Below are 26,466 nucleotides of genomic sequence, written 5' to 3'. Positions count from 1 at the left end.
AACAGGAGAGTCAGCATCTGCAGCACCGGGCACTTCTCCTCTCCGGCGCTGCCTACACAGAGGAGCAAACTGAAGTTGGCACATGCAGAGCCCATCGCTCCTTCAGTCCCGTCTCCGGCAGAAGGCGGCAGCGGCGGCTTCTGGGCCCGTGGCTTCTCCCAAGCAAATCCATCAAAACGTGATGCTTGTAAGGCCTGTGTGCAGGAAGGATGGGGAGAAACAAGTGTTAATTGTTACACTGCCCATGCCTCGTTATTGGAATAGCAGGACAAGGAAGGCAGCATGCTTTGAGAAATCTATGACAAATGAAGCGTCAGGCTTGGTGGCAGACAGGGAAATTAGGAAGCAAGGTGAATTGTACTTTTTAAATCCGTTTTTGATTGCACTGCAGTGATGGAGGAGTGCTGAAGGTGTTTGTGGCAGGAGCAGCAATACAGAGGCTGTTAAATGAAGTAAGGGTCTGCCCATGGAATTAACGAGAGAAAGCCAGGGAAAAGAAGCATTACTAAGCGCAGTAAATTCACTCAGGATAAAGAGCATTTTAGATTAAAGAATAACCAGGCATTAGACATTTGATTATCTCCTTTGACTTCTAAGATATGCTGCATCATTCAACCTTGGTACACATAACTAACTTTGACTCTCCTCTAATCACAGCAAAGTGTAATGCTGGAGACTCCAGGAATATTGACTACTGTGAAGAGGACACCTTTTTGGGCTTCAATCACTAGAAATAAGCTCTCTATTCCAGTCACCACTTTTCAGCCATCACAAATCAGTGAAAATTGTTCATTTCTGCAGCTCAAAACCATGGAAGTTGTAGCATTCTGCTCCGGTGACACCACCAGCCATCACCTCTGTCCCAGCAGCAGCCCCGTGGCGTTCAGATCTGCTTTATCAGCTGTCAGCTGTCCCAGCGCTTGGCCTGGCTGAGATAGATGCACCATTTTTGTAAAGATTCCATCTATTCCTACTCGGTAAGGAGCAGTAAATAAAATTTGTTCTCGAAACTGCTTTGTCAGGAGCAAAGGAGGGGCAGAGAAGGGGAGGAAAAAGATAAACTGCCATCGAGGAAGCTTTCTGAAAACAGTTAAGTCCCTGAAATTGCAGACAGAAATAGCGATAAACTATCTACAACAGAGTCATCTTTCTAACTCTTGACAATAATAGCTGCAGACATCCATCCTTTACTCAACCCCCAACTCTTCATTTTAGTATTTCTGAAAGAGTCCCATACATAATGCTGCCTAACCTAAAGCATTAATCAAGTGTCTTTGTGCCAAAGATCTTCCAGACTAGAAACAGAATTTTAAGAACAAAAGGAACATATAAGAGTTAACTTAAGCATTATTTCTTGCCAGGAACAAGTAGCATGGAAAATATCAGTCTTTTAGATGGAAGTAAATGGGAACAGTGCAGAATGATAAGAGTGGGCTAAGCATTACAAATTTTTTGTTGCTGTTGTCAGGACATTGATTTTATATATTATATGTCCATATGGCACCTCACGCACAGAATTTGTAAAACCTTTCAGTTAGCATGGATACTATAAAGCAGGCAGTCAAAGTAACTCATATTGCATCTTTCAGTGTAAAAATTTTAACTCCCTTCTACTGGACAGGCTCCTAGTTGGGCCATGCAGATGCCTATACAAACCCTTAGAAAGCTGCAGAAGAAACAGCCATGTGTCATCACCAGGGAGGTGTTCACAGCCCCAGCAGAGAAGCAGACCCCAGTTCTGCTATGGGGTATTTCTGCCATGCATCTAGGGTACACAGAGTCATGTGGGGTCACCTTCTACATCTTGGAGAACATTACCCAGATTGCTGCTGTCTTTTGAAGCCCAGCAGATGCAGTAGTGCTGCATTAGTTGTTCAAAGAGCTCCTTCTCATCCAGGAATTCAAGTCCTTCTATTCTGCAGTAATAAATAAATAATAAGTAATTTTAGATTGCAGTCCTAGTACAATTTCATAACATATACATCTTTACTCCAGAAGAGTGGAAAATAGGAAAAGTTAGGAGAGACAGAGTTGCTTATTACAAAATAAGCAAACACAGGTCCATAATGGAAATACCACTGCTCCCAACCTTTGCTGTCAATGTATTAAACTAGTGATCCACAAAATGCTTTCAGCTGCCAATCCAGGGAATTCTGTGTTCCACAATTAATGTGCACAACTTCTTGTGAATACCCGTATTTCTTTTCTAACTCCTTTTACTACATCTATGTGGTCTTGTTGGATTTATATAGACACAGTAGTATAACCTTGCTTTAAAATTCTAATCCCGTACCTTCCTCCCCTCCTAGATTACTTGAATATCAGTGTGCTTATTTTCCACACAAAGCACTTGGAAGGGCTGCTAACTGTGGATCTAGAGAGAAGCTGAGGGGCAGTGTTTAAATATATCCACAGAGGTACTGCAAAAAAAGAACTGTGGGTCAAAGATGTTTTATAAATAGAAAGCATTATTTCCCTCATATAAATTCTGTCCTTCACTATTAACATAACCTATTTATTGGCACCAGGAACAAGCAGAAGGAGATGAACAGGCACAATAGTTTAGCAGGCTGCTAAAGAGGACCAACCATGTTTCGCCACAAGTGCCATATGGTAAAATCCCACAGTCATCACTCCTATTTAAACAACCAGTGATTTTCAGTCTCACCTGTTCAGTTCCATGGTTTGAGAAATCCTCACATGCAAATATTTATTTTGATCAAGGTAAGTTGTTTGACTAATTCAAACTATAGTTAATGGGTGACTCAGGGATTTACACTTCATATAAAATACCTACGAAGTTACTTATTAAGAGCAATTCCTCCCTTTTTAGTTTTCCTTTAATATTAAAAATTTAACAATATCAATGAAAATTACTTAACACTCACATGCACAGAAATACTTTATGACAAACCAACAGATGACAACGAAAACAAGGACTTCATTTGGAAAACAAGTCATCACAGGAAGATCATTCTAATCAGCTTTTCATTTGTGTGAAGCAACCACTTGGCTGTGGAGCTCAGAAACGCCTCCCTTGGGTAGATCAGCCCAGTAAAAGCTGAACACTGAAGGCAATGCCTTCTACCTGCTAAGCAAGCTATCAGCAGTACCTTTTCACATCAGCCTGTGGCAAAAAGCTGTACACTTTCATCATATCAATGGCATGTGCAGTTTCCCAGCCATTTAACAGCAACCGCTCCCTCTGTAAAATAAACAAGCAGTTCAGTTTTCAGAGACTCAAGGAAAGAGTTGCAGGAATCGGTTTTTGTCCCAAGGATTTTGCAGGCCATCTACGCGACGCGTTCCCTGAAGAGCTCTGCACCCTTCTCCAAACAGCTCCTTCCAAGCACTGGCAGGAGGGTGCAGCGGCTGGATGGAGCTGCAGGACTGTCTGGAAAGCTGGGTGGGATCTGCCAACCGCGGCGTTAACTGCACGGACAGACCCGAGGGCGGATGGGAAAGGCTTTCGGGAGACAGCAGCTGCCCCATCCCAGATTTGCCTTCATCGGTGTTGGAGCCTTGCAATTTGCAGACATATTAAACCTAATAACCACAGCCAGGTTGTGAGCCTCTCTACCTGAGAGTCCAGGGACCTGCAGACCTCCACTCCGGCCAGGTTACACTGTCTCCTCTGCAGGTTCTCAATCATGATCTGTCCAAACCGATCTGCCATATTCACCTCAGAGAACGAGACAAAAAGCATTTCCCCTTTTTGAAAAGAATGTATTCACAGTGAAAAGCTGTAACTAATGATTGCCTATACTGTAAAATGTGCAAGATAACATTAAAGAAGATTTCATATTTTCTCCCAAGAAGTCTTATTTCCCACTGCCACAACCTCCTAGCTATGTCACTTTTGCAAGTCAAGTGCCATTCCTGCTTTTAGCGACAATGCTATTTCCTCTCTGAACACATGAAATGTACACGGGGAACTGAAGATTGACTCTGCTTTGGATTGTCAGCAGCTTCATTTAGATCTCTAGTGCCGATTTAGAACATGGAAGATTCTGTAACCAATTCCTAGAGCTACCCGATTCCCCTGGGGCAGCTTTTCACTTCTATACAGAAAAGTTCAGTTCATGCTGCGAAGATTTTTGCTCCATTTTGCTACGGAATTCTAATGCTATAAACTCATATTTAACATTGAGCATCATTTCTTTTACTTCTGTCTTATGAAGAAAACTGTGAAGTGTTGATTTAGATAAATGCATTAAGCCTCAGTTCTTTTGGTTCAAGATGGCCTAGCAATCATCCTTCAGAATATCTATATATTTCTTGCATGAATATGCATAATGAGCTAACAGATCTACAAGACAACATATTACCAAAGAACTCCAGCAGAATCTTTATCTGTACCAAAGGATAAAATTTACTTCTATTTTACAGGCAGAACTCCCAATTTCAAAAGCAGTTCCTATGACAATAATATAGCTCTTTAAAGGTCATTTTTATTTTACCTGCTCATAATTTATAAACATAGCCATCGGAAAAGTGCTCGATGCCCATTTCAGAAGATTTGCAGATTGCTGTGGTGTCATGTATACCAGCACACATTCTGCTATCAGGAGCGTTGGCAATCTTTAAAACAAAAAACAGGAGAAGTGCTTCTAGCAAAACTGAAAAAATCTACAGAGAATTATTAGCAAGATAATCCTGGTCCCCAGAATACATTAGGAAACCTCCACCTCTTTGTGAGAGAGACATTTAAAGCTGAATTAAATAATTTCATCAAGCAGACTAGGATGGGATTTCCTGGCATTTGCCCCATTGACCATAGTGAACCCCCAAGGTTACAAAACTGGATGCTGGGAACCCGTTGCCTTTAGGGCAGCGGCACCACGGGCACAGGGCTGCCTGGATCCCTACGGACACAGGGCTGCCTGGATCCCTACGAGCACAGAGCTGCCTGGATCCCTACGGACACAGGGCTGCCTGGATCCCTACGGACACAGAGCTGCCTGGATCCCTACGGACACAGGGCTGCCTGGATCCCTACGAGCACAGAGCTGCCTGGATCCCTACGGACACAGGGCTGCCTGGATCCCTACGGACACAGAGCTGCCTGGATCCCTACGGACACAGGGCTGCCTGGATCCCTACGGACACAGGGCTGCCTGGATCCCTACGAGCACAGAGCTGCCTGGATCCCTACGGACACAGGGCTGCCTGGATCCCTACGGACACAGGGCTGCCTGGATCCCTACGGACACAGGGCTGCCTGGATCCCTACGGACACAGGGCTGCCTGGATCCCTACGGACACAGAGCTGCCTGGATCCCTACGGACACAGGGCTGCCTGGATCCCTACGGGCACAGGGCTGCCTGGATCCCTACGGACACAGAGCTGCCTGGATCCCGCAGCTCCGGCAGCCCGGGAAGCGCACACCAAAACACATCCCGGCAGGAATCGCACCCTGCGGACACCAGCAGCCACAGAACCATGAATAAAAGTACAGAGAGAAAAAGGGCTCGCTCTTAAAATAAGAACTGGAGTTACATAATTTTATTCAAGTATCAGGAGAACAAACTTCAGGTATTACATAGGAAAATACAATTGAGAGTCATGTATTACATAGCAAGATACAACCTATGGTTGGCACACTGTCTCTTTCCCCCATCCACAAAAGAGACCAGAAGAGATTAGTTTTGCTTAGAGTTTAGGAGTTTTCATTTAATTGCTGGAATGAACAGGAAAAGAAGTCATCGGGAACAGCAATGAAGACAAGCAAGATGAGATTTCAGAAGACGGAAGTGCAAAGATTTAAATGGCAATTTGATGCATTCTGCTTACCCATATGCTCTCTCCCACCCAGCCAGAAAACTGCTATTTATATTTCTTAGATTTGAAAGGTATGTCCATCATCCACTCTAAAAACTTACACTGCACCCCTCTGGGGCCTCAAACTCGAGCAATAAAATTCCAGACATCAGATTCTAGAGTTAATTTCTCAGAGGGCTCCGTAACAATTGCTTTACCAAAAACGTCTGAGGAAATAGAGTTTTAAGCACAGGCAATATAATCTAACTGCAAAGGTAAAGCTCCAAATAATTGAACACAGACAGAATTAGTCTTCATGTTACCAGCTAAGCTCCTGGAAATCTTGACTCCTGCCGCCCATAATACTGGGGTGGAAGATGCCCTCTTAGCCGGGCACCACCCAGTTTGCACTGGCAAAACACAGCAGAACCAGTGAAGATTCCACTCAAAAAAGTGCAGCTTCCAACTCCATGGTACAAAGGGGAGAATCATTTCTATCTGAGATGGCCATGCCCAAGTGTACCAGGTTACAAACAGCCATCCTGCTTTCGAAGCAAAGGGGCAACGATCACAATGGTTGCAGCTTCATTTCCTAAGGGAACGCCTTATGCAAGCATGCCCTGCGCATACATACATCTATGCACCCACAAGCTGCTCTTATAAATTTTATTAGTTAAATTTCAGCCAAATTAGACAAAGGGGTAGAAATCTCTGTTTCATGAATTTAACTCTTTTAGAGAGAGAGAAAAAAAAAAAACTCTGAGGAACTCTAAGGGAGAGAGTGGCTGCTTGGGAACGCATCCCTATGGGAGAAAAGACAATTAAAAAAAAAAAAAAAGGAAAAAAAGGAAAGGAGGCCTTTACAACCGCCTGACCTACAGCAACAGCTTTAACTTCTGAGTAAGGACCACAAGCAACATGTAGAAACGCATTCACTAAACAGAAAAAAAACAAACGAAAACAGAAAAAAAGAAATCCCCCCAAACTTCATTCATTCCAGTAGTTTAAGACCATGAAACCAGTAGTTCTTTAATGTTTATCTTCTCAGGACGATAAAAACACATTTTGCAGAATGGACTACAACAGCAATCACCTTGCTGCAGGCCTGGACTAGCAGGCAGGAGCTGCGGAGCAGCCTGCTCAGCTCAGCGAGGCTACAGGAGGTGTCTGCACAATTCCTTCTGCTCAAAGGGCTCCCAAAGGTAACCATGGAAATGGCATAATGATAAGTGGATGCAGACACTGTATGTCCAAGACTGACTTTGCACAGTCTGCCTCCACAAGACAAGGAAGAAAAAAAACAAGCAAAAAAAAAAAAAAAAACACCTTACTGTATATCCAGGTTATGCTTCTTTAGCTTTTCCTCCAGATCTGTCGAGAAACGGAGGTCTCCTCCTATTATGGAGTATCGAGTGGAGTCCAGGCTGTGAGAATCTGCAGGTTAAAATTTACAGAGACTATTGGTTACAAAGAGGAGGAATGCTGAAATTACAGAACCGCTTCAAAGGGAAATAAACTAACACAAAAAGACACAGGATCATAGGAGGCTGAAGTCCATCTGATTTCTTAACAATTAATAGCAAATTCTTTTTCTTCAAATATTAGTTACCAGATTATGTCTTATAGATTGCGCTATATTAATACATCAGAATCTGCAACAAGCCTAATCTTTTACTCTGCAGTCACTATAATGCGGATAGGTTATTCCCATCTGTTACCATGGTTTCAAGAAATGCAGAGAGAAGAAAAGTGCGAGGATCAAAGACTTGGAGGAGAGGTCGTTTGAGAGGGTTTTCTCTATTATATATTTATACATACTTCCTTCCATAATTTATGAAAAAACGAGTAACAACAAATCAAAAATTAACAATACACACAGTTATATAATATACATGGGTATCTGAGACAGGTTTTCAAAGATTAGAGTTTAGGCTTTTCACGGGACCTTGGGATGGTATTGCCAATCTGGAATCACGCGTTTAGAAAAGGTATTCCAAGCAGCCAACACACCTCCCTGGCACCCTGCAGGCAGCAAGCTCCTCCTCATGCCTTCCAGCATAAAGGAGGGACTGATGCTGGAGCCCAAAGGCCTCCTGCCATGGACTCCAAGCAGCAGCAGCGCGAGGAAGCCCCCAGCAGCACGAGCCCTTTGCTGTCAGCAGCATCCTGACATTCCCAGGCAACCAATTCCAGCACGTAGGACCAGTCAGCACAGAAGGAATTTTACAAGTATAATGTCGAAACCACCTAAATATGTAAAGTTGTCTGGAAACACATCGGATTGCTCTTCCATCCATGCTCTAGCTTCCACTGCAGAGCTTACTCCTGGAGCGCAGGCATGGGAACAGAACTCACATTCACTTCCCCTCCTACACCAGGAGGGTGACGATCACAGCCAGCAGGCACGGAAGTGATCGGAACAGTGGAAAAATCCCAGGGCCAGACTGGAGCCACGGGCAAGTGGCCACGTGGTGGTCAGGTCGTGTCCGGCGCCTGCGGCGAGGCCGGCTCCGGCAGGGATCCCACGGCAAGGCCGGCTCCAGCACGGATTCCGTGTCAAGGCCAGCTCCAGAATGGATCCTATCGCGAGGCCAGCTCCGTAATGGGCGGCTCCGGCATGGATCCTATGGCGAGGCCGGCTCCGGAATGGGCGGCTCCGGCATGGATCCTATTGCGAGGCCGGCTCCGGAATGGGCGGCTCTGGCATGGATCCTATGGTGAGGCCGGCTCCGGAATGGGCGGCTCCGGCAGGGCTCCCGTGGGAACTCACGGCTGGATGGCAATGCGGGAGCCGTGTCAAGAGCTGGAGAAGACACAGCGGGGAGCCGAGGGGCTGAAGGGACGGGACCGAAGCGGGTTCCCATTCCAGGAGCACACGGCGCCGGTGCGATGCCGCCGGCAGCCCTGAGGATGCAGCCCCAGCCCGGCTGCGCGCGGGCCCCTCTCCAAACCGCCCTCCAGCAACACCCCAACAGGTACAGAAAACCCTAGAATGGTTCGTGCAGAAAGTTGTAGGAAGAAAATAAGTTGTGCAGCAAATGATTCAACATTTTGAGTCAAGGCTTTTTCCTATGTACGTGTTCTATAATAGCTATACTACTTCCCACACCCTTCTATTTAAGTTATTATATCAAGGCCATGATAATGGCATCCAAAGGCTGAACAAAGATTGCTTACTGCTACGAGCAGAACACCAGAGGGTTTTTTTTTGGCGGGGGAGGTGGAGGAAGAAAAGTATTTATATACCGGCTTGCCTGCTGTCCAGATTCATCAACTCGAACACACTAGTATGGTAATTTTGACCAGAAGTTAACTTCAAAAAATGTTTAAATGATCCAGCACAAACACTGCAGAGATGGAAGCAAATGCCTTTTGCTCACACCATGATGATGCGAGCATTTCTATCAGTGAAGAGCTGGAAGGAGCTAATGTTCTCAATTTTTAGGTTAGGAATTCTCTAGAAGGAGTTTCCATCATAACAGTTCACATTCCAGCAATCAAAATTCCCTTTTTTTTTTTTTTTTTCCCCAAATCAGCCTGTACATACAAGAAAACAGAAACCTGTCAAGCCTTGATATGTGGGAGAGGGGCCAGCCAGAGAGGGCAACGTGTGCGATCCTGTGTAGAGCTCAGGGGAGCGTTCAAGAACTGGTCTTGGAGATGCTGGTCTGGGCAAGAGAAAATAAACAGCCTTCGAGCCACAGCTCCAAGCTGCCTACTGGAAGAAGCTAGAATAGGTTTCTTTAATGGTGATTTCGCCCAGAGGAAACATTCTTTAAACCTTAAAGCACACTTAATGCCTGGGAATTTCTTTAGGATTGCACAGGACTCCGTCAGAGCAGAAAGCTTTAAAGGGCCAAGAAAGCCGAGGAGGGATGGAGTCTCCTCCTGTCTTCACAAGTCTTTTACTCCAAATGCTCCCAATTTACTTGCATTTCCAGGACTTGGGTGACCAGGTTCTTGCTGGCCATGGAGGCACCCAGGACACGTGCTGCTTCAAAGCTGCGTTTTGAACATACCCACGAGCTGCTCATTAACACCTCCCTAATCCACATACATCAGTAGTGACCAACGGCACTTCCCCCTCGGAGGAAATCCTAGGTAAGACTATGAAATTTTCAGGAAGCAAATCTGAAATGCAAGTAGAAACAAAGGAAAAAGAAATAAGATGACAGAGGTTAAGCCCAAGTTCTACTAAAATCCCTTTTGAGATTTTCTGTCAGCTTCCATTTTTGGCCTATATATGACATAAAATATCCTTTTCTATATAAAGTCAAAGGCACGAAGAGATCAGGCTTTATTAGGCAAACAACTTCAAATTTTTAAATCAGACTGACAACTGTTCCATCATATCACACTTAGATAGCAGAAACTCCCTTAATGCAGGGCAAAGATAGCTGATGATAGCTGGAACTGTTGTTGTTCTAAGCCTGCAGGCCAAAAGTCAAAGTAAGGCCATAAACACCCCAGAAAATAATGCAGTGCTAACTTGTGGTCTTTGGCACCAATTTCAATTTTATTGCATTGTTTAGAGTTCTAAATATGAAAATTTAAAGATATATCTCTATCCTGATGGAGCAGCACTGGTGCAGATGTGTTTTACAGCACAAGCTGCCTAGAGAGCAGCTCCAAAAGCAGCAGCAAGCTGCGGCTGGGCCGCGCAGCCACGCTGCCTCCACGCACTCCTCGCCGTGAACAGGTTTCACTCACAGGACTCGGTTTCTCCATGAAAAGCCATCCCTGCTGCAGCGCGGTCGCAGAGGGAAGGGCTCCCGCGCGTGACCGCGCACAGCGCGCCGAGGGGAGGCTGCCCCGGACAGCAGCTCCCTGCTTGGACAGACACCCGGACACCGTTTCCATGAACAATCCGCCTGTTGTCTTGCTTACAGCTCCTTTCTCTCGGCAGCTCCTAAATAAACACGGTCACCGCGTTGTGGCTCAGGCCAGCCCCGCTAATGGCACAGCAGCCAACTTTTGGTGACTTAACCCATGGCCAAATCTCATATTCTAAGCACTAATTCTCCTCCAGAGGCCAGTGTCTCATCATGGCTTTTGCAAAGTTGATTAATCCCCATGTTCTTTTTGTAGAGCACAGAGCTACCTTATGTTTTTCTTTGTGATGCTTAGAGCCACCCTGTTCCCTTTTATACAGTGTTTATCACTTACGCATGTATGAAGTAAAGGCTTTAGAATTACCAGGTTCATGCTTTACTTGAGAGTCACCAGGCAGGGAAGAGGGAAGAAGGAAAACCATCCTCTTCCTCGCCCAAACACAGAGACTCCTCCCAGGCCGGGTGCACGCCCGCTATTTGGGCAGAATACAGCAGCATTTCTTGCTCTGATCACACATGTGCTGTATTCCCAGGAGCTTTGGCAAGGGAGTAACAAGTGCTTTGAATGTAGATGTCATTACAGTAACTAAACGGTATAAGCATTGCTTACAGTTGCCTTTTCGCTTCACTGCAATAAAGTTTCTCTTCATGGAAACATGCTGTTATACCAGCAAATGAACGTGTAATTTTTAGGGTGCCCCTCAGGCACTCGCTCCCTGCATTGATGTGTGTATTGAAGGGGCATTGCAGCACCACTGGTGCTTGAAGTCCAGCAACAGCTCTGCTACAAGCACCCAGTCTTCTCACTGCACTCCCGGATTAGTGCAGCAATTCCCTAGCAGTTTCCAACAGAAGGCAGGCAGGATCCTATTGACTCAAAGTGCTTTCATGAAGATTATCCTAAGGTATCCTCAGCATCGTTAGAAACAACTGGTCCACACAAGCCCTTGTGCAGGCTCTCGGTCACATCCCACCACTGTGTTCACTCAGCAGCTACATCAGAGCAAGGGGATCTGTCCAAACACAAAGAAACCCGGCTGGCTTGCAAGCACAGCATCCTCCCAGCGCCAGGCACCGAGACACCAACACTTCTGACCGCTTTACGTGGTCACAAGCAAGGCTGGAAATGTGGACAGCAGCGAGTAACCGCCCCGCAGCGCTGGCTCCTGATGCAAGCACAGAAAGCGTGGGTCACCACGTGCCACAAGGACAGGGGTGCACGGGCACGCGCGGTGCAGCACGAGCAGGTTGCTGCCCTCCCGACACCGCGACCGCGCCGCAACCCAGGCAGCGCCACCGAGCCTGGCAAACAACTGGGCTCCACACTGCCCAGCAATGACAAACTCCTGCGTGACTCCACTGCTCTTCCCTGGAGAGCCGGCGTTCCCGATGAAACGGCAAAGCTGCTCAGTGGCAAGTGTCATCTTGCTGCATCTAAGGGCAAAGAGTCCACAAGCATCTGTACTTGAACTGCAAGCCACGCTGTCATCTCTTTCTGTGAAGGGCAAGGAGAAAGCAGATACTGCCCTCAAGCCAAGAAAGTTGTCTTCTAGCACTAGTTCCATGAAATGAAGCCATTTAGTATGAGAGGAAAAGCAGTAAGAGAACAAGAGTCATGTCAAGGGACATTACATCAACTCAGGCAACAGATTCCAGAGTACATATACACACATTAGTGATATACAAGAGTCAGTGTGGAACAGATTAAGGATAAAAAAAGAAAAGAATGAGTAACATTGCACTATCCTCTGGAAACGCTCCTTCATTATGCCATATTACAATCTCGGTGACAGCTAACATTCCCAGAAGTTTCACATTAAAACTGCTCTAACGGCTGTATCAGACCAAAAACCCACCTAGTACAGCATGCGAATTTTCAAGGCCAACAGCAGCCTTCTAAGGAGGAGAAAAGTGAGGGCAAGCGTGTACGACCAGCAGTGACATCTGCTTTCTAACATTTTCCTGAGAACTCTTACACTCGATTTGGATCTTCGGTCCATTACTGAGCAGAAAGCTGATGTTTTCATGTATCTAGTTTAATTCCCAAATCTTGCATTCGGGCAGCAATAAACAGCCAGCAGCCTCTCATTTCAAACATAAGGCGCACACATTTTCACCCCCGTAGATCACTTTATCCGTGTTGAATTAATCACCAAGTCACTGGTTTAGTAAGATTCTTCTACACTTCTTTACCACTCTGAAGAGTGTGGTATTGCCAACACGCTGCCACCTCCATTTTCCCAATCATTTCTTAGTTCTCAACAACATATCCCTGAGCTCAAGTGACCATCTCCTTCCACGATGAAAATTAACCACATGTGTCTGTCTACCTCTCATCCCCATTTCTTTATCCATGGAGAACCATTCCTTCCCCACCACCCCAAGAGCAGCTTAACTTCTTTAAGAACGTAAAGAAAGTCTGGTTACAGACTCAGCCAAAAGATTTCCAGAAATTCAAGTGCTGTATAAACTGGATGTTTTTGCCCAAAATGCCTGTTGACTCCTACAAAGAACTCCAATACGTTTGTGAGGCAAAACTTACCTTTACAAAGCCATGTTGACTCTCTCAATACATTATATTATTCATGTGTTCCACTAAGTCTGTCTGTTAGAGTTTCTACTAATTTGTCCAGTAGAGACATCAGTCCTACTGGCTTGTAGTTCCCTGGATTTCTCCTGGAGCCCATTTGAGTCACAGTCGCCACCTTCCAGTTCTCAGGTACTAAGACAGTTTTAAAATGAGAGGGTATAGACCAGTTAGGAGTTGAGCTTTGTCATTGGCAAGTTCCTCTAGAACTCTAAGAAATCTCTAGGACCACACAATATCCACCTCACTGCTCAGTTTGTCTATTTATTCCACAGCCTGTTCTACTGCCCTTCCACATGACTGATGTGTCCTTCAAAGAGTGATTCCGACATGGAATTCACTCAAACCTATCTGTGGTTAAGTGTCAGTTAAGACTAGCATTCTACAACAAACTACTGCCATCTCCAAATACTTGAGCATTATGCTCCATACCAACAGACTCAGTGTGGCAGGACCCATCCAGCCTGGCTGTGGTAAAATTGCTACTCTAGAGCTTTTAAAACCCAGCACTGACAAGCAAAGCAGTTAGGAGAAATAAGCCACTCCAATACATACAACAATGGCATAATAATTGCAGCTAACTGCTGTCACTTGTTAATTAGCAGCTTTTAACTACAACACACTGCTTGCAACTTGCTGTTTCTCTGCTGTACTAGACAGATCTAAACTGTTCAAGAACACAAATACTATGAATTGCTTCTAAAGGACTTTGCATTAATGACTTTTTAAGAATGCTTATGCTGATATCTCATTGTACCACACTGTCTTATGTAGGTGTCTTACCTGGAACACAGCAGTACTTAGAAAACCTTTTTCTCAGATGGGGCATTGGGTTTTCACGTTTTGAGAATTCTGCCATGCAGATGGCATGCACAAGGTTTGTAGGTTAAGGATAAGACTCTTTAAAAGGCAGCAATAAAAACGTGCATATGTATAAACACACACAATCTAATCAGTGTGTGTAGAACTTTGGTCCAGGTTCAAGCAGCAGGAGAGCCCTGGGGTAAAGCTCCCCAAGAGCTCGTGGAGGCAGGAAGGGCACGGCCGCTCACTGGGGCGGAGGAGCCTTTCCAAGCCCTCCAGATGTTGAGAACTGTGCCCACAAGAAGCACCGATGGAATTAACCACATCAGGAAACACCCGACCACCACAGCTCTGCTGTAGGGCCACATCTGCCAGCACAAACCACTTAGCAACTAATTATTTCAGATGCAGGTAACTGCTGTTCCTCCTGAAGGGCACAAAACAGCTACTACACTGCAGTATCTTCTTACAGGCGCTGAGAAAACTACTGAGCAAAACACAGTCTTTTCACAAGCAAATGGAGTTTTGAATTATGATCTTAACACAAAAACAATGATCCAGTAAGCCAAAGTACTATCAAGCCACAGCTTCTAAGCTTACCGTCCTCATTTGGTTGGGATAACTGGCACCTTGCTGTAGGCAGGAGCATTCCTGGCAGATTGTAAAGGCGCCCACATGAAAGCAAAATTTCAAAAACTCAGATTCGGAGTATAAAATGTTAAAAAGTGTCACTGGCTTCTGAGAATGGACTATGCAGACTCTATTTCTACTATAAAGACTGCTAAATGTAAAGACTTGTCTTCTTAGGGAAAAAAAAAGACTAATGAAAGCAATCAATATACTTTTTTTTTTTTGAACCAAGTATCCATAAACCTCAGTAGCATTTTTCCTTTTCTGTGACAGAGAAGGAAAGGCAAGTTAAACTACATGAGGGAAAAAAAAAAAAACAGTGGGCAGAACAAAATCCCTTCAAGAGAAAACATTTCTAATATGACACAGAAGCAAAAGGACAAGATATTAAAAGAAAAAAAAGCCTCTTTTCTTTCCCAAATCTCTGTCCACACAGTGCTTCAAAATTAAAAGCCTGCCCACATAGCAGAACAAAGTGATCAGAAAAGTTTTAAAAGTGCTGCAGCACATTGCTGACTTATTTTTAAGATGACTCACCTATTAGAAGAGACTCCCCTGAATGGGATTCCATAATTGGTTTTGACAGGGGAGGTTTTGATCTGTGGGAAGACGGAAAAAGCATCTTTGAGCAGCTAAGCTTGTTTAACTGTGTGCTTAAATTTATATACATATATATATGGACAAGAGAATATGCCTGCCATCTGCTGGAAATAAAAATGTTTGCAAGTGAGACTTTGTAAGGTAGCTGCCTTTTACAAGTGAGGATGCAACAAACCTGCCCTCCGTTTTCCCTCTCCCCCAGAAGGAAGCCAAACAAACACCCAATGACTTCAGCCCTGAGCTAATATCTCAGGAGAAACGCAGACACTCGCTGCAGGGGGTCTCCAGGAGCATTAATTTATTCATTGCAACAGAATATTCACACAGGGTATCAGTTATCCCCTCTCTGTTTCAGCATGAGAGTCTGCGAATTCACTGCCATCTTTAGTAGTAAAAGCAGCAGATTTCATTGCCTCTAGTCATCTCGAGGCTTCCCCTGCCCCTTATATTTTTCTCCCTCAAGTAAAATGGGCTTTTCCCCTACTAGAGCTTCCACTTAATTTCTCCAATCTGAAACAGGGGCTGGACAGTTTCATGTGTGACCTGTTTGTATAATCAAAGCTCTATTCCAAATCCTAGAGGATGAATTGTTTCTCAGAAGGGAGATGTAAAAATTAACATCCAGAGTTTGCAATTCATGACATCCTGCTGAACAAAATCCAGTTTCATATCATATAAGAAAATACAAACAATAATACTTACTTGATATTATGTATTTTTCTTGCAACTATCATTGGAAAATCCACTTCAAAATATTTTTTAGGGAGAAGATTTTCATCCTGAGAATCGGGGTAAAAGTTTAGCATTAGGGAAGTTTCACTTGCATATGAGAAAAAAAATGCCTTTATGCTCCAAGAAGTTTTGGGTTCATTACTTCAGCATTCCTAATAATACCTAGTATACCTTAATGACTGTCAGCTTAAAAAAAAATAAAAGTGAAGAAATACTAACATGTCGTCTAAGCATTAAGAAAAAAAAATATTTCTTATTCTATGTGGCTGTCCTAGACATAAGATCACTAAAACATAACTTCCAAAAATATACTACCAGGATGGAAGAGAGCACAGCAGCAGGAAACCATTACATTTTACTATGCATCTCCAGCATACTCTAAAAAAAGAACGAGGAACATTTTGCATGGGTTTACACAGAAAGTAACTAAATTCTATCACTTTTCAACAAACTGTCAACCAGAATACAAGAACATTGGTATTTTTCTTTTACAAAAAAAAATGTGGAAAATTCTTTCATTTCATACTGTCATGCATGGCTCGACACCTGATAAACTGTGCCAAATCTCTCCCTGGCTGCAATCCTTTTATGATGAACACACACTGCAAGTTCCAGCTTGTCAATCTAATGCATTTCTGAACAGTAGCTCAGTAATGAGACACTGAAGCATAAGATTAACTGGGTCCCATTTTCTTTATCTTCATCATACTACATCTGCATTTATAATAAAATGAAAGAGTTGGAATTAAGGGCCTCAGTAACTTAAAAATCTCAGTTGCAGGAATTTTAGTAAAGCTGTGTATTGACATAGTTTCCATAGCAATGTAGGTAAAGAAAAAAAAAAAAGTCTCTGAAAAAAGCATTTCCCTTCACTGACTGTAACACGATTTTTTGTGACCAAGGGAAATGAAACTAGCCTCTTTAGACTATCTTCCATATAAATTTAGAGAAGTACATGGTTATGAGAAGCTGAGATACTTTAAAGATAGATTTACTCAGAATGATAATAGCATTCTGGAATTATAGCCTGTATTGTTGCAAAGTACAAAGCAATGACACAGAAACTGGTAAACAGGGCACATAAAACCCTACACATTGGTACCTCACTTCTGTCTTAATATATGACTGGATAAAGTGAACTTCAGAGGGTAGCAGTATGTGAGGTTCAGGCTCTGTTCCTGGAAGCCCACTCGAGTTCACCTTCCCGCCACCCACTTGGGAAAAGGTGGTGAAAACAACACGGTGTCACCCTGCGCTGCCACCCCGTGACACCTCACAGCCTCTAAGGACACGGAGGCCAAACTCAGCCCACCCGAGCTAACTGCATGTGTCCACGCCGTGCTGCAGAGCACGGATCAGAGAGGCGCTCCGGGGAGCTCCACAGCCCCTGCCCGGGATCGCTGCCCTCGGCTGTCGTTACCTTCAGTCTCCAGAACAGGGTATCCATGCCAGCACCAAGATTAACAATCTGACAGTTGCATTCTGTCTTCTTTAGAAAAGCCTTAAGCAGGTGACCGACACCATGAACACGAGCATAATAGCCTGTTGGGAAAAAAAAGGGTTTTTTTTTTTTTTTAATATTATTTTAGTACAATATTCACTGATTAGAACATACTGAGATTTTTACAGAATTTTTAAACTCCTAAGCTATCAAAAAGCTGATTCCTGGAATGACCAATGAAGTCTCTTTAAGACATCTAAGGCTGTTGCTTTCAATTGCTAACAAAATCAGATGCACTGAAAAAAAAAAAAACACAGTTCCTGCACAAATAAAGTTTTAGCTGAGCTTCACCTTGACTAGAGCAGACTAATTCTAGTCGGGGGGGAGGCTCTTAAATCTTGAGGGGGCCATTCCTGGCACACGTGCTGCTGCCCTGGGTCAAATCAGTATTTTTCATTGCTTTGTAGAGATTACTGCCTTTAACTGAGACACACAGAGACGCTCCGTTCAGAAGACTGAAAGCAAAGGACAAGGCTTTTTATTATAAAGATCATTCAATTGCCAGCCTGAAGAGTAATTCTACCATTCTTTTATACACTTCCTACATTCAACAATATGCAGCATGAGAAAGCTTTGCCAGCTGCCCTTCAAGACTGCTTGAGGATACATTTGCATTAGCTTCACCCACATCCACATGCCAACTTGCCTCTATTGATTTCAGGTGCTTTTCTTTCTTTGGCTTGCCTCACAAAATACTGGATGTAAGGGTCCTTCCAGTAGCCAACACTTACAGCAAACCTGACAAGCAGAGGGAAAAAACAGGAGGAGAATTATGAAACAGGGCCATCAAGAGTCACTCAAAGATGCACAAGCTGAAAAGGTCACTGCCCTCTCCGACCTGTGTCTGTACACGGCCAAGACTTCAAAACCCCACTGAACACGGGGAACTGCTTCCCATGGGAAGTTATAACCAGTCTGGTTTAAACTCTGGCTGTTCCCACATTGAACAAGCGCGTTTTCATGTCCTCTGCACCGTAATCAAAGATGCCCTTCGCGAGGCCGGGCAGGGAACGGTCCGAGCTCCCAAGGCTGCTCACCCAGCGTGTTTTACCTCTGCACGTCACCAACTGCGCTCGCTTACCCCAGACCTTCCATGTACCACATTAACTCAGACACTGCTCCAAGAGAAACTACTAGCTTTAGAGCTCATGTGATAAGGCCCTCTCTATCTCTTAAAAAATATTTATTTATACACATATAAAATATTTATAACAAGAGGAAGAATAAAAAGCTAGCACGGCAGAAATTCACACCCATAAATAACAGGGCAATAAACCTCATCCCCGCCAAACATATGTCCAGAAAAAATAAGGAAAACAATTCTGCAAAGCAACAAGCAGCCTCTCCGAGGCAGGACGTGCTGAAACCCCGCAGTGCCACCACAGCTCGGCCTCGCAGCGCACACGCAGCTTTGCAGCTGAACCCGGCACTGAACGCGGGGGAACAGCGGGGATTTTAGCCCTGTTTTAGGGCCGTTTCGGGCAAAACTGGAGCCAGTGGGGTCCGGGAGCCGCGCGCCCGGGCCAGCCCTGCCCCGCTGCGCGCCCCGGCGGTACCGCTTGCAGACGGACGCGTCCTCGCAGGTGCCCCGAACCGCCTCGTCCGCCTCGTCGGGGCCGGCGCCGGGCACGGGCTCGCGGGCGGCGACCGCCATGGAGCGCGACGGGAGCGCGCCGCCGGCCAGGGCCCGCCCCCCGCCGCCTCCCATTGGGCCGCGCCTCTCCACCGCCCCACTCAGCGCTGCCGCGGTTGGCCCGGCCTCTTGTCAGTTCCCGCCGTGGCCAATGGGAGCGCCGCCCCACCCCGTAAGACCCGCGGCACCGAGAGGCGTGTCGGGAGTTGTAGTGCGGGCGGTTGCTAGGAGACACTGCTCGAGGCCTTCCCGTCCGCCGCGGGGAGGGCGGGAAAGGCCCGGGACGGGGCTCGGGAGCCGCTGGGGGGATGCCGGGGGGATGCCGAGGGGATGCCGGGGGGATGCCGGGGGGATGCCGAGGGGATGCCGAGGGGATGCCGAGGGGATGCCGAGGGGATGCCGAGGGTGCGGGGGGCGCCGCCGCCGTCCCCGGGGCGCTGGCGGCGCGCGGGGAGGAGCAGGCGTGAAAGGCAGCGCCCGCATCCGGGCCGTAGCGGTGGAACTTCCGCTCCCCCTCCTGCCGTGGGCGGGCGGCGGCGGCGGCGGCGGGCGGGGCCGGAAGCGGCGGCGGGTTCCGGCGGGCGGGGCGGGGCGGGGCGGGGAGGCGGCGGCGCGGCCGGGGCTCCGCGCGCTTCGCGGTGTGGGCGCCGGCGGGGCCGGGCGCGCGCGGCCGCCGCCATGAAGAAGCAGTTCAACCGCATGAGGCAGCTCGCCAACCAGACCGTGGGCAGGTGCGCGCCGCCGGGCACCGCGGGGGAAAGGGCCGCCCGGAACCGGCTCCGCTGCCGGGGGGCGCGGGGAGGAGCCCCGGGCCGCGCGCCGGGGAGGGGGCGGGTGCCCCGGCCGGTTGTTGAGCGGGTGAAACGGGGATTTCGCCGCGTTCGGGGCCTTCCGGGGGGAGCGGGTTGGAGGAGCCTTCGAGCCCCCGCCGGCTCCGTGCGCTGCGGGCCCGGGGGCGCCGTCCGGGCCGGGAACGGAGCCCGGGGAGGCTCCGCGGAGCTGCCGCGAGCTCCTCCGAACGCACCGCGCCCTCCCGCGCCGTGACTCACTGCGGCTCCGGCTGCTGGCTGCGCTCGCAGCAGGTACATAAAACACATCGAAAACATGAAATGTGGCGGCCAGCGATGGTTGCGACAGGGCGTTTATTTCCCTCTGAGAGAGGGTGTGACTTCCAAACCTGTCTTCTTCCTTTCTTCTCATTCCCTGTAGTGAGTGTCTGCATGCAAAAATCAATAGTCTTTGGCTATGGGAGTGTGAGCTCTGTTGTTCGGACTTCTGCTCCCACAGCTCCAAAACCTGAGTGGAATTTCTCATAACCTGAACTCTGCTGGGATAAGCGTCTCGAACTGCTTCCTGCGTAAGGGGGAAAAATAGGAATTAAACCTTGAGAACTGCAAATACAGGGGGCTGGAAGCAGAAGTTACTACTTTCATAATGACCTTTGACTAACACAGCTGGGAGGCTGTTTTATTGCCAGGAGTGCTGGCTGTGAAGCCTCTTGCACAGTGGAGCTTCCCAGCTGCGGTTGTCTGTGCACGGCGGTGCTGCGTGTGGCTGTGCCAGGTCAACCCATGGAGCTTCCCGGCTGTGGTTGTCTGTGCGCGGTGGTGCCACGTGCGGCTGTACCAGGTCAACCCATGGAGCTTCCTGACCACGGTTGTCCGTGCGCGGTGGTGCCACGTGCGGCTGTACCAGGTCAACCCGTGGAGGTTCCCAACCACGGTTGTCCGTGCGCGGTGGTGCCGCGTGCGACTGTACCAGGTCAACCCGTGGAGCTTCCCGACCACGGTTGTCCGTGCGCGGTGGTGCCACGTGCGGCTGTACCAGGTCAACCCATGGAGCTTTCCGACCACGGTTGTCCGTGCGCGGTGGTGCCACGTGCGGCTGTACCAGGTCAACCCGTGGAGCTTCCCGGCTGCGGTTGTCCGTGCGCGGTGGTGCCGCGTGCGGCTGTACCAGGTCAACCCGTGGAGCTTCCTTGGCCCCGCTGCCCACGCGTGCAGAGCAGCAAAGCCCTCTGCCTCTGTTCAGGTACAGACAAGCACAAGTGAAACCGCTTTTAAAATTAAACCGACTCGTTTGTTTTGGTAACTTCAACGTGAATAGTTCACATTCGACCTAAACTTTGTTTCTATCCTGTTTTAGTTAGCGTGAAATACAAATGCATCTTGATTGACACTGTCTTTGCTTAGAAAGGGTTTTCAGTAGTTCCCTTAACAGTGTTCACTTAATGGTATGGATTCTCTGCCCAACGACATAAAATTTTTTCTCTTTTTTTTTAATCAAATGGAAGTGAGAAGACTGTGAAAAAAGAGAATCCTCCAGTGCCTGTTGCCTTTTTTGTTGCCCTTTTTTTCCCTCCATGTAAGTTGCATCTTCGTGCTTGTAAAATGTTTTAAATTAACTAAATTGCTCCTGTGGTAGTTTATTTGCTGTAGTCTTCTTGTTAACAAAGTGTATTTCTTAGTCTTTTGTTCCTAACCAAAATATTTGCACCTTTCCAAGTAAAGGGAAAAACCTTATGTAATTTGAAGTCAGTTTCATCTCTGCAAATCTAATTTAATTATAATGAAGCCCAAGAAAGTTAGTTTATTTCAATGGTTTGAGGGTAGCAGGGAAAGAAACAAAACTCGGGGGGTTGTGTTGGGTCTTGCCAGATATGGTCATGTGTAGGAACTACGAAAATAGCAGTTTGGTGAAGCCGCGAGCTCGGCGGAGCGCAGCGCGTTCATGTGATGTGCGGCCGGGCGTCGCTCCCCTCCTCCCCCGTGGTGTGTTTTTATTTCGTTTTTGGCTAGTCCATCCGTGCTGCTCTTGCCCCCGACTAGGCTGGTGTCTGCAGGGGCCGCAGCGTTTCTGGTGTGCGAAGCGAGTGATTTGCCTGAGATGTTCACTCAGGTGCAAACGGTGCTTGAACGCTAATTTTTCGAGTTCCAAAGCATGCAGTATAGCGAAAACGTGAATCTTCTAAAGTCAGAAGTAACCTCCTGCGTTTCTCCTGCTGTAGTCGAGGAGAGCAGCAGGACATCTCAGCGCTGCAGTATTGAGGCAAGAAATCAAGTGGGAAGAAAACAGGGCTGCTTCAGATCCGTGGGAGCTGTCTTGAAAACCCCTCCGTGTGGTTTGTTGGTGAACACCAACACACACGTTCACTCCAGAAGCCTCCTTGCAGTGCGTATGGCAGGCGAGCGCTGCGACTGTCCACGGGGTGTCCTGAGGAGGGGTGTGCTCCGAGTCCGGCGTCGGGGAGGAACAGCTCCAGAGCATGGAATGTGAGGGAAGAAGGACGGGCCAGAGGAATGGCGCATGCAGGAAGCGCGAGCCGGAGAGAACAGGGCACGGAATTATGAAATAGGCAGAAGAGATTAATTAAAGAGGAGGGGAAGAGCCGAGTGGAGCGAGATTCCCTCATAATTAGACATGGTGTTGAGCAGTCTGTGGCAACCACCCTGCGGAGGTGGTTGGACTTCCCAAACGAGAGGCGCTCAGCTTCAGCCGAGGACTTCTTTTTTCTATTTGACAGATTTCCTGTAAATGGTGCAGCTGTGCAAACAAGCAGCTCTACCGAGGGGGACATCTCAAACGCTGTTAACCCACAGACTAAAGTATCAGTTACTTGCCCATAAAAACTAAAGAAAAAGGGCAAAATAATTTATCTAGACTTTAATTGTAGAGTGGTAATTCAGAGCACTAGTCCTCGTCTCTGATGTCAGGCAGCAGTTGCGTCTTTGCTCAAAGCCTGGGGCTGTTAAACACGGTATCTGTCTGTGCATAATGCTTAGGCTGCTGGAGCTGATAGAGAAAATCCTCATGGAAGTTTCCGTACAGCACTTTTTATTTCTGTCTTAGTCGTTTTGCTGCTTTTCTGCTAGGTGGTTGTTGAGCTCAAGAGTGAAGCAAGATGAAATACGATGGAGGTAGTTTCTGTCCTCATCCCTTTCTGCTCCCTCCTGCCCCTGATTCTGAGGCTGAACCTGGCACTGTCAGGCTGTTCCTTCTTGCGTACGCTGGAGCTTTGGCCGGTGCTCGAACTGCAGTTGATGTGAGCTGGCTGCTCCGTGTGCGCTGTGTATCGCCGCGGTCACGGCCTCGGCTTCTCCGATTCAGGAGTTCAGCTCATGGCAAAGCAGCGATTCCCGCGGAGCCCTCCGTTCCCTTGCAGCCCTCCGCCTTGCTGCTTGGAGCTCGCTGCTTTCTGCATGCGAGAGGCCTCGTGCATCCTTTCCAGGTGGCCTGTGGTTCTCTGCAGGGTGTGCACTGGGGTTGCTTTCACAGGAATGTAAATATTCCTTCCTCAGGAACGGAATTCCCTTGGGAGCACCAAGGGTCTGTCTTGCCCATGGAGATCAGCTCTTCTGTTCCTCACTTCAATTCCAAGTCTCTTGTCTGGGTGGAATACTATGAAACGAAAATCAGCAAATCCAGTTTGCTGGGACCTGCCTCTCACTAATTTGAAGAGCTCCCTCCGTATCGTGTGTGCCTTTGCTTGGGACACTTAATAATGGGACACTACCTCTAACATGTCAGCTGTCTTAGATCCAGAAAAGCAAAGGGTTGTCCTGCATGCTGTGAACAACCCAATTCTCCATGTATCTAATAACTATTTTCATTAGTTTTTATATCCTTTGTATATTACAAAGGAAACAGATTTGATTAGAAGCTCGGAAAGCGTTCTGGCTTTGTAGCTGCAGTCACCTCTGGCGAGAATTCATGTTCTGAAGTACTGCTATTAAGGGCTTCCCAATGATACACTAACAAGCATTTGAACTACATAGACAGATAATTCATATGAGAAATTAGTCTCATTAGTCATATATAAGGACTAGAGAAATTAGGCCACAGAGGTGTGTTTGTGGCGTGCTGTTTGATTACAGAAAGAAACAGGTTTGTAATTAGGGATACTTGTTAGACTGCCCAGCGATCCTGCACCTACGTTTGGCTTTGGTGCCTCTGGGGACCCTGCTGCTGTTCCCATCGTCCCCTTCCATCTCTCGGGCACACGTAACAGGACACCACACAGATTGAGGGTGACCTTGTTCTGGCCACCTGCTCTGGAAAGTCGAGGTCCAGGGAAGTGGTCTGGGATCAGGATGACGAGCGTGCGTTCCTGCTGCCTTCAGCAGAGGTGGTACCGCCCGTCCTGAAGCTGGTTTAGTAAGTTAAAACACAGACCAGCAGATCTGACTGACTAGAAATTTGAAATAGGCCACAGATCACTTAAAAATGTTGGTTTTTATGCAAGAAGCTAATCTGCTATTGGTTCTTTACTTATTTTCCACTGTTTGAGTACAATTTCTTGTATAAAAATAGTTTTTTTTTTTTTTCATGCCCTATACGCGTGACACCCCTGTGACTCAACAGGATATTCAAAGGTATCTTTTAATAGCCTGCACCTCACATAAAAATTATTATGCTAGACTATATTTAGTTGTTCTTAAAGCCACTTGACAATCTTGAAGCCTAAGCTGGAGCCAGGGTTGTGCTGTAGCACAATTATCACACTCAGGCGAGTTAGTCACTATTAATGAATGCTTCTGTATAGTAAAGAGCTACATACATTTAATTCATGTGGGCCAAGGCCTGCTGAAAACCAGTGACTTTTCATATTTATGGAAAACCTTAAATGGTCTGAGAGTTACTAATTTTTTTCATCTCCATTATAGTGTTATCTATTTGATCTGTTGTTATTATTTCAGAATTGTTTTGTGTATTGTTAGTTAATACATTTCAGCTTGGTCTTTGGTTGGTCATACTTTGAGAACCAGCTTTTTTTGAGCATCTGGAGAGGTTTAGGGGGAAAAAAACTCGCTGGTAAATCCAAAACTCTTCAAGCAGTATGAGATGAATCCTACATTGTGCCCTAAAAATGAAACAAAAAAAATTTTGCAGATGCATAAGAAATTTCTGTAATACTTTTCTTGTTCTTGAGTAATAAAAGTGATGAATTTTAGCCTGGTATTTTAAAAGGGTATTTGGATGAGCCAGAAACATTCAGGAAGCTTCATGTGGAAAAACTTAGGTGGCATTTTCACTGTGATTGGTTAACCTGGTCCCTGAAAAAATGGCAAACAATACTGAAATACGCTCGTATTTTGAGTGGGGAAAGAATTGCTTTGCATTTGGTCTTTTAAAGTTGACATTTGTCTGTATCTGACTACACATGAAAGGAAACACTTCAGTTGTTATAACAGCTTAGGTGCTTATCTCCAGATTAACTGAGGGCCCTGTTTGAGGGCCCTTTTGAGGGCCTGTGCAGGCCGAGCTGGGGCGGATGCCCCTGTGCGCATGGCGAGCGGAGCCCATGTCTGCTGAGGCCAAAACTTGGAAATACCAAAAATTCTCAATCCGAGAGTCCGAGACTTAGCTAAGCACATGACTAATAGTTACCCTTTAACTCTGCTTCCCAGCACAAGGGAGATCAACGTGAGAGTTTCTTGGTATCTGCATATTTATCTATTTTTGGTACCCCCGGGGGAGAAGGGGCACAGTATAACGTTTTGTGCAGCTCGGCTCTGGTTTTCTGACAGAGCAAACTCTCAGCATGGAGAAGGTTTAGCTGTTAGTTGTCAGCTGCTCTGTTTTTGCAGTAGGCTCAGCCTTATCAGTGTAACTGCAACCTTCCACTAGCGCAGCAGTGAATGGAAGAGCTTGTTGATAATTGATTTGATTCACTCTGTGGCCCAGATTCAATTATTCAAGCATTAAGGAATTTAGGTCTGTTAGTTGCATTAATCCATGTACTCCTCAAAGTGACGTTGCTGAAGCCAAAGGAAAATGATCCGAGTTATCTGCAGCTCCTGAGCTGAGGGCCGTGCAGTGACCGTCCCCTGGCCGTTTGCTCCATCCCGGATCCGGGGAGCCCTCCGATCGCTGGGATCAGGGAGGGAGCGGAGTCCGGGGCTGGCTGCAGCCCTGAGCAGGGCCTGGCTGGTTTCTTGGTCACAAACGGCCCGAGACTGAAGGACACTGTATTCTGCTGGGCTTTTTCTGATCTTTTCTCTAAGTTTGGTAAGGGCAATTAACGGTATCTCACATTATCAAGGGTCCGGATGACCTCATGTTAAAGTCTAAGCTGTTAAGAATCTTCAGGATTTGTTAAGGACTTAAGTTGTTTTTAAGAAAAGCCATTTCTCTGCAGAAATAGGTCACTGTGAGAAGTGCTTAGCGCTGCTCTCTGCTCGTGGCAGTGCCTCGCTTTCCAGAAAAGCGCCCTGCAAAGCTGTCTAGATATTCCACGTTGCCCTTGCAGTGCTCTAACAAGAGCAGCAACAGCTCTGAAATAAGCAGGGAAGTATTTGCTCAGCTCTCAGCTTCAAAAGCCTCATCCCTTGTAGCAAGATTCCTGAACACACAACAGTGCGGGAATGACTGAACTGAGCAAGTTCA

The 26,466-nt window shown here is 46.7% G+C and overlaps 1 protein-coding gene across 1 annotated transcript; it reads right to left on the bottom strand.

The window, feature by feature from the left end:
* Positions 1-122: 122 nt before the first annotated feature.
* Positions 123-19,136, bottom strand: LOC148591343 (leucine carboxyl methyltransferase 1-like). Its single transcript, XM_088537737.1, has 11 exons — positions 19,004-19,136; positions 18,094-18,185; positions 17,367-17,488; positions 15,917-15,993; positions 15,152-15,213; positions 7,093-7,195; positions 4,461-4,581; positions 3,581-3,682; positions 3,114-3,205; positions 1,819-1,916; positions 123-194 (listed from the first exon to the last, which is right to left on the bottom strand). Exons 1-11 carry the CDS (start codon positions 19,099-19,101, stop codon positions 172-174), a joined length of 990 nt encoding a protein of 329 aa, XP_088393863.1. The 5' UTR covers positions 19,102-19,136; the 3' UTR covers positions 123-171.
* Between the last annotated feature and the right edge of the window lie 7,330 nt (positions 19,137-26,466).

The sequence above is a fragment of the Tinamus guttatus genome, unplaced genomic scaffold (genome assembly GCF_059628265.1).
Source record: "Tinamus guttatus ecotype Peru unplaced genomic scaffold, ASM5962826v1 Tinamus_guttatus_pri_ptg000861l, whole genome shotgun sequence".
In the NCBI taxonomy this organism is placed as follows: Eukaryota; Metazoa; Chordata; class Aves; order Tinamiformes; family Tinamidae; genus Tinamus; species Tinamus guttatus.
Note: the sequence above shows the minus strand (reverse complement) of the source record. Positions and strands in the feature narration are given on the sequence as shown.